Source organism: Neophocaena asiaeorientalis, unplaced genomic scaffold (genome assembly GCF_003031525.2).
Source record: "Neophocaena asiaeorientalis asiaeorientalis breed wild unplaced genomic scaffold, Neophocaena_asiaeorientalis_V1.1 scaffold527, whole genome shotgun sequence".
Lineage (NCBI taxonomy): Eukaryota > Metazoa > Chordata > Mammalia > Artiodactyla > Phocoenidae > Neophocaena > Neophocaena asiaeorientalis.
This window is the reverse complement of record NW_020173712.1, coordinates 745,517-754,363: the sequence shown is the minus strand read 5'-3', so window position 1 is coordinate 754,363 and position 8,847 is coordinate 745,517. Positions and strand designations below refer to the sequence as shown.

Here is an 8,847-nt window from a genome sequence, read left to right as displayed (position 1 = left end):
GCTGAGCCTGCGCGTCCGGAGCCTGTGCTGAGCAACGGGAGAGGCCACAACAGTAAGAGGCCCGCGTACCGCAAAAAAAAAAAAATGCTACAGATGCACTGCTCACAAAATGCTCAGAAGTGGTCCCTGTTTGGGTGATACTGCCCACGGTTAACCAGTGGCTGCTACACTGGGCTCCCTAGAGCATGGGCACTTCCACAGAACTCTGTGGGTCTTTAGAGTTACAAGACTGCTCCCTAATTGTAATCCCTGATTATTTTATTGACTCTGATCAGATCTTCCCTTGGTTGGCCTTCCAAAAGTCTTCCAGATGGATGTGCATCTATTTCAGGAAACTGGAGGAGTCCTTTGAAAGGATCTTTTTGATAAGAAAAATGGGGTCTTAGGAGGGCTTGCTTGGGCTTCTCTAAAGGGCCCCCAAAGGAGGAGAAAGGCAGTCAAACCCTTATCCTCCTTAAGGACTTTTATGAACTCAGAGGAGAAAAGTGAAATTCGTCACGTCTCTTGCTCTGTGGAAGAGTGGTCTTGTCATGCCCAGGGAAGCTCAGATTCCAACAAAAACAGAAGCAGTAACGTGCCCAGAGAGGCTCAGCATCAGTGGAGAAAAATAGCAAAAGAGAGCCTGCTTCTCCAGGCCTGGCTGGGCTCAGAGGCATCCAGCTGCAAGCCAGCTGGACTTAGTTTAAAAGACCACATGTGGAATATTTGTTTGGTCCCAGATCCCACATTTAAAGAGGAACATTTCCAAACACAGCCTTAGTCAGAAGAGCCCGCACCTCTAAGACAGATCTTGAAACTGTGTCACACAGAATAATTGAGGGCACTTGGAAAGTTGAATTTGACTTGGCAAGTCCAAAAGGCTTCAGAAGACACCTGATGAATACTTTAACGTATTTTTTTAGGGCTTCCCTGTGTGGCACAGTGATTAAGAATCCATCTGCCAGTGCAGGAGACACTGGTTTGAGCCCTGCTCCGGGAAGATCCCACATGCCTAGAAGCAACTCAGCCCGTGCGCCACAGCTACTGAGCCCGCACTCTAGAGCCCATGAGCCACAGCTACTGAAGCCTGTGTGCCTAGAGCCCGTGCTCCGCAACAAGAGAAGCCACCGCAATGAGAAGCCCGTGCACCGCAACGAAGAGTAGCCCCCACTTGCAAGTAGAGAAAAGCCCACATGCGGCAACGAAGACCCAACAAAGCCAAAAATAAAATAAATAAATTCATTAAAATATATATATATATTTTTTTTAATGGTAGAAGATGGAGTAAATCAGATTGCCTGGGAGATCAGAATTAGTTCAATATTTGGCTAATCAGAAGGAAGAATTTCGTAAAATGAGGGCTTTTGGCAACGGAATGTATTGCCTTGGGGAGTAGTGAGTCCTTCTGCCAGGGCTGTAAAAGCTGATGCTGCCATTCCACTGGAGAGGAAAGAGGGGAATGATTTCCAGGAGGTAGGATATTCAAGCAGTGAAAACTGGGTTTGGTGTCAAGTTGGACCCAGACTCGGGGTCCAGCTCTGTTTTTGTAAGGCCTTGGGAAACTTCCCTTGAACCCTCAAGCTCCTCATTATGAAATGGGTATAACATCTCCTCCAGTGAGTTATTATGCAAGTAAATGAAGTATTAATTCACCCTAGTGCTTGGCACGGTAGAAATGCTAAATTCACAATTGCTGCCCCTGTTATTACCTGAGCTTGATAAATTGGATAGGAAGAGAAAGTACATCATTTTCTCAGATTTCTTTAGCCCTCTGATCCTGTGATCACTTTGGGGCCCATCCTATCAAAGTTCCTGGTGCCATCTTCCTAATTCCCTGCTTCCTATTTCAGCACCACTCCAGATCTTCCTAGACAGTGGTCTATATTCTCACCTTTCCCACTGCTGCTCTCCACCCATAACCAGAAGCAGTCTTTCCTACACTCCATTCTTTTGTGACCCTGCTTTCTACAGTGATAACTGGGTATTCTAGGAAGTGATGTATATTAAGAATACTATGTTAATATGACTATATAATCACCTTCTCCTTTAAATTTTTTCTCCTGCTAGGAAGCAAGGGCTGAGATCAGCAACCAGTCGATAGCCGACAGTCAATCAAAAGTCTACATGGTCATAAGGAGGGATCTTTACTAATGAGATTCTATAGATCATGCTTCGCTTTTCTAGAGATGATGAGAGTGGTCATTTGGGGCAAGGTAGAATACAGAGCAGTCCTGTGACAGGCTGACTGGAGGATATTAGGTGCAGGGGGGACCTTTTCCATTCACTCATTCATGTTCTGGAGAACTTTAACATTCACTCTGACCCCTGTCTTTCTCCAACCCCAGAAAAGAGCAGAGCTACACGCAGAAGTGCTGGAAGGATGTGCAAGTGGGGGACTTCATCCAAATGCAATGCAATGAGATCATCCCAGCTGACATACTCCTCCTCTTTTCCTCGGACCCCAGTGGGATCTGTCATCTGGAAACCTCCAACTTGGATGGAGAGACAAACCTCAAACAGAGGTGTGTTGTAAAGGGCTTCACACAGCAGGTAAGGCTCTTTCTAAGATCTTCGACTGGAATGGCAAAGGGAAGATGCCAGCCAGCTCTACTGGTAAACTGGATTTAATATGGTGTGTAGAGGAGAAGGTAGTAGATGCCTCCTTTTCCCAGGCACTTAGGTACACTTAATCTTCCCACCAACTCTCTGAGATGGATATCATCCCCTTCTCACAGATGGGGAAACTGAGGCTTGGGAAAGGTAAATAACTTGCTGAAGGCCTCAGAGTCCTTAAATGGGGACCCCCTCCATTCAACTGAAGAAACTGTGCTCTCTGCTCTAAACCAAGGAGTCTAGTATCTGCTCAATTACTCTTGAGACCAACCCACTTTTCTGTGCGTATCCAATCCTGGCTCATCCTGCCCAGCTCAGCTTCAGCAATTTCTCCCTCCATGAATTTTTTCTAGTACTCCTTTGACCGCAGCATAAAAGCAGCAAGGTACCATTAACTATTTTTCCATTTGTGTAGGTCTTACCTTCTCAACAGTACTGAAACCTCTTTAAGGACAGGGAGTGATCATCAACATTTTAATTTAATCCCCACTTTATGTGTGTGATACCTTGGATATCATGGAGGAATCACGATTGTTTGGTGGTTAAGAGCCCAGGCTCTACAGTCTGGCAGAGCTGAACTCAAAGTCCAACCCCACCATTTATTAGCTGTCTCACCTAAGGCAAGTTATTACCCTCTCGCACCTTCATTCCCTCATCTGGAAAATGGGCACAAAAATAGTACCCTCTCCATAGGGGGTTTCTGAAGACTGAATTGTTACTGAGCCAAACTTGGTTCTGCTTGCCCACGTGCAGTAAAGCCAGTCTACTGACACTGGGTCGTAGTAAAGGAAAACGCAGCATTTATTGTAAGCCTCCATACAAATAGTCTGGGACAGCTGGTGCTCAAAAAGACTGAACTCCCTGATGGGTTTCAGGAAAACATTTTTAAAGGCCAGCTAAGGGAAAGGGGTCGCAGGGTATGTGATCTCCTCATGTACAACTCTCTGATTGGTTGATGGTTAGGGAACAGGGTGGTGTCACAGGGTTTATCAATCCACAGGCTCCAGTAGGTCTTGGGGCTATGTGCTCATGGTCATCAAGTAGTTAACATCTTCCATTTGATGGGGGTTTTCATGTCTGTAAAACAACTCAGGAAATGTGCATCAGATACTATTATCTAGGTACTTCAGAAAGGAACTAAAGCAGGGAATATGGGGGAGAGGTCAGTCCCAAAAAGGCCCCATAAGGTCCTGCTTGATTATAAAATAATATGTACATGAGTTACTTAGCATGAAGCTAGGCACATGGTAAGTAAGAGACCAGTAAATAGTTGGCAGTAAATATCAATGGCGTGCACAGGCAATATGTGTTGACTGATCGAAACTGGGTGTGATATTCTAGTTTTCAATTAAAATTCCCCTTGAAAGGGTTGAGTTCCCATCTGGTACCTTGCTCTATGCATGGAAAAGAATAAAATTCTATCACTCCTCTTCATCCTGACAGCCTGTGGCTGGGGAGAAAACGGATGAATCAGGGGATTTAGAAGAAGGAAGGCAAGTGGTTCATTCCTCAGAGATGCTCATGAGCTAACGTTTCGTTATCTAGACAGAAACTTCTCAAGAGAAGGCCACTCATCATACCTCACTTTGCCTCTCTCAAAGCCCCAGATGAACAGTTCTCATAAAATCGCTTTTCCATGATTGAACTCTGTTCTCTCATCCTTACAATGGGAATAGTAATAATAGCTCTCCCAAAGTTTTACTGTGTGATTCAAATGAGATAAGGAAAGTAAGGAACAAAATAGAGGGTTTGCTGCATTGTAGATACACAATAAATGGTCTATTGCTGCTACCTCAGCTACAGTTACTACAATGGGAATGGAAACTACCATGACCACCACGCCGTCATCTTGCTTTGTGGTTGTGATAGTGGCTCAGTCCTCCCATTGGTGCCCAGGCTCTATCGAGTCAATCACTGCCCTGGGGCTTGGCGTCTGAGTTTTCTCTCCTTTGCTTTTCCTTGCCACACTCACCCAATCATCCCAGTGTTTACAAAAATGTAGGGTGGGATCTGGGTAAGCTCACAAAGCCATTCTAGACACAAAATAACAATCTATTTCTTGGCTCAGGGCCCTGTGGGCTGCCCTCTAGAGCAAAGGTTTTCAAGCTTTTTTAACCATAACTCACAATAAGAAATACATATTGCACACACACACCTATCCACATGCACATGTGGGTATGTGTGTGAGTGTATAAAACTGCCGCCTCAGTCATACTACGTGCAAAGGACTCTGAAACTTTCTATTCTGTTCTATCGGGTTTTGGGTTTTGTTGTTGTTTTTATTAATTAATTAATTTATTTATTTTTGGCTGTGTTGGGTCTTCATTGCTGTGCACAGGCTTTCTCTAGCTGCAGTGAGTGGGGGCTTCTCTTATTGTGGAGCACAGGCTCTAGGCGCTTGAGCTTCAATAGTTGTGGTGCACGGACTCAGTTGTGGCTTGTGGGCTCAGTAGTTGTGGCACACGGGCTCAGTTGTTGTGGCACGCGGGCTCAGTAGTTGTGGCACACGGGCTCAGTAGTTGTGGCGTGCAGGCTCAGTAGTTGTGGCACATGGGCTCAGTAGTTGTGGCGCACAGGCTCAGTAGTTGTGGTGCGTGGGCTCTAGAGTGCAGGCTCAGTAGTTGTGGCACACGGGCTTAGCTGCTCCGTGGCATGTGGGATATTCCCAGACCAGGGCTCGAACCCGTGTCCCCTGCATTGGCAGGTGGATTCTTAACCACTGCGCCACCAGGGAAGCCCTGGTTTTTGTTGTTGTTTTTAAGTTCTGGGAGCAGCAAAACGTGTGTGTGTTTGTAAATCTACCCTTCAGCTGGCCCACCCCAACATCCTCACCACAACTCTGAGTCTTTTATTCTCTTTCTCGGGCAGTTATTTCGGCGCTGTTGAGGTTCACCCAGCCCCTTCTCTTTTTTGCCATTGGCAGCGGCTCCCAAGCTGTTTCTTGTATATTAATTAGTCTGATAGTTTGGGATTTGACTAGAATGAAGAGCTGGATGAAAGGGTCATTCACGCTCCACTGCTATAAACCAGCCAATTCAAGTTAATCACATCTCTCAAACTCTAACCCTGAATTCTCATAGGGTACTTGGTGTAATGATTTACCAAAAAAAAATAAATAAGTAAATGCACTTGTAAAGGGAACAAGATTTATTTGATTTTGAAAGTTTCCAGAATTCTCTATTCTATTTCAATTCTTGATTCTCCCCCTCACTTTGCTTAAATGTGCTTTTCCACTTCTATAAGAGCAGGGATAAATAGTACTAATAATAATGCACTTTTTTAAAGCCCTTATAAGGTAAGTGAGGCACAGAAACGTGAAGTAACTTGCCCAAGGTCACTAAGCTGGGAAGTATTGGAACCAGGATTCAAAGCCAAGTTTGTCCAGTCTCAGCTCTTAAGGTTTGCAGTAGCTCATCTCCTGGTCCTTTGACTCTCACCCAGACTTTACCCAGAATTGCTTACTTGAAAACACACATTTATCGTTTTCAATATTCTTTCCACATGTAAGTAACAAGCAGCAGGAAGAATAAAAGCAGGCCTAGCCAGCTCCCTGGGGAGGAGGAATTTCAGCTGCTCTGTGCGATCTTGCTTCTCCCTTATGTCTTCAGTGCAAAAATATTTCTGAATATGGATAGAATTCTCTTCTGACTAACTCTATATATAATATTTCTCAAATGTGTTGAACAAAGATGTTGATGAGAGTTGCAAGAAAAATACATGTTGCACTGTCAAATAAGATCAGAAGGCAATAGGTTACAAGTTTTCCAATAGTGTGTACTGCAGAACTTCTCAGATACTTTAATAAAGGGGGAGGGGGGGAAGGTACTAGTATATAATATTTCTAATAATTTAACCACAGAAACCTTTGATTCCAAGGACCGTATCCCAGGACTACTACAGGAGAGGTGGGATCACAGTTTAGAAATTTGTCTTAAATGCACTGAAGGTGTTTTGGATGTATCGTACCCATCACAGGGAGAAAGTTTTTCATATATACATGCATCCTTCCCCATTATTATCACCAAATTATGATTCATGGGGACTGAGTAGTAGTCTGGGCATGCATATTTTTTAAATGTTCTCCCAGATGATCTTAATATGAACTTACCACTAGTTCATCAAAAACCTGTATAATAAAGGGAAGCTGTTACTTCCAAAAAAACACTCATCATAATAATGGGAATAAAGCCACCATCTACAGGAGTCTTACATGTTTTGCCCATGTTGTCCTTTGTCCTCATGACCATCCTGTGAGGAGGACATCACTATTCCATTAGACAGATGAAAACCCTAAGGTACAAAAAAGGCAACATTCACCACTTGTCTCAGAGAAGATTTTGAACACCTGCAAATGTGGTTTGTAAATTTAATATCTTAAATAATCAGTATTAATGACTTTTTTTAGCTTGTTATTCCTATTGGCTATGAGACTTTTATTTTGCCAGAAGGGGGTTTTTACTAACCTCAGAGATTTCTAGAAACTCCCAACCCCACACCATATACCCACAACCATTTTCACTGCTGTGTTCTGTTCATTGAAAGTCAATAAGACAAACTTTGTCCCAGCTCCCCTAGATCAGCACTTCTCAAGGTGGAGTCTGCCAAATCTTTGTCTCAAGAGATAGTTCTTAAAAAACAAGGTTTGTGGTCAAATCTGATCAGGAGGCCAAAGTCCTGTGGACCCCTCTTGGAGGTTCCAATGTCCATGAATATTTTAAGGTCTCAGAGAAGACCTAGAGGAAGGAGGCCAGTTAAACTTTCTTTAACCCTGAGCTTTCCAAACTTATTTAACCTCAGAACCATTTGGGGCACAATAATTTTTCATCTTAATATGGAAACTTGAACACATTAATCTACATTGTATGGAACACATGTGATCACAACAGGTGAGGAATGACCGAGAGGCTGACTATCCTCATGGCTTAGACAGCTCATCCTTGCCTTTCCTGTCTAGGTTCAGGGGAAATTATAAACATGAGAGAGCTTCTCAAAAGGATCTTTCCCCTGTGACACAGCACATCATTCTCAAGGTTGCCAAAGAGTTAGTTTCAAAATCCATTTCCCAGAATGCAACTTAGACCAAGTCAGGTTTCAGGGTTTTGTTTTTTTTCAGTCAGAACTTTTATCATGATGGGCCATCTTTGCATTCACAACATTATTGACCTGTTCTTGAAATATTTATTCCTACATCCCATTGCTGGGAAAAGGACAGAAAGGGAAGGAATACAAAATTAGGATTATGCCGAGGTCTGCAGAGCAGGCAAGAGGACTTCGTTAGAGAATTAAATTGTGTACTTTTGGGGCTTCCCTGGTGGCGCAGTAGTTGAGAGTCCGCCTGCCGATGCAGGAGACGCGGGTTCGTGCCCCGGTCTGAGAGAATCCCACGTGCCGCGGAGCAGCTGGGCCCGTGAGCCATGGCCGCTGGGCCTGCGCGTCCGGAGCCTGTCCGCAACGGGAGAGGCCACAACAGTGAGAGGCCCTTGTACCGCCAAAAAAAAAAAAAAAATTGTACAGTTTTCTCTTGGGGGACATTTTTGACACCTGAAATGTCTTCTTTGTTTAATTTTTTTTAATTGAAGTATAGTTAATTTATAATATTATGTTAATTTATGCTGTACTGTAAAATGAGTCAGTTATACACATATATACATTCTTTTTTTGTATTCTTTTCCATTATGGTTTATCAAAGAACATTGAATACAATTCCCTGTGCTATACACTAGGACCTTGTTGTTTATCGATTCTATATATAACAGTTGCATCTGCTAATCCCAAACTCCCAATCCATCCTTCTTCCACCACCCCCCGCTTAGTAAAATCTCTTCTTTTTTTTTTTTTCCTTCTTCCACCACCCCCCGCTTAGTAAAATCTCTTTTTTTTTTTTTTTTTTTTTTTTTTTAAATCTCTTCTTTAAAGGGGTTCCAAGATGGGCACTAGAGATTTAACACCTGAAAATAAGTATGTGCCGTTTATTTTGGTAGATGGAACATTTACCAAAGCCAAAGAATCAGAAATGAATTCTTCCAATTAGTGTTTCAGAGCAATTATCCTAGTTATCTTTTATCCAAACCATTGAAGCCCAAATCCTACTGAAGTGTGTGTCAGATCATTCCCCGGTAACAAGGAACTTGGGACACCAGGTTGACATAGACTAGCCTCTTCAGCATCACCTGAAAGTTTGTCAGAAATGCGAAATTTCAGGCCCTGCCCCAAACTAAATCAGACTCTGCAGTTTAAGAGATCCCCAGGTGATTC

At 43.3% G+C, this 8,847-nt stretch overlaps 1 protein-coding gene across 1 annotated transcript in view; it reads left to right on the top strand.

The window, feature by feature from the left end:
• Positions 1-8,847, top strand: part of ATP10B (ATPase phospholipid transporting 10B (putative)) — a 118,290-nt gene that overhangs the window by 15,394 nt on the left and 94,049 nt on the right. The window contains exon 3 of the mRNA XM_024750608.1: positions 2,325-2,529. Within this exon, the coding sequence (XP_024606376.1) occupies positions 2,325-2,529 (205 nt within the window). The remainder of the gene's footprint in view (positions 1-2,324; positions 2,530-8,847) is intronic.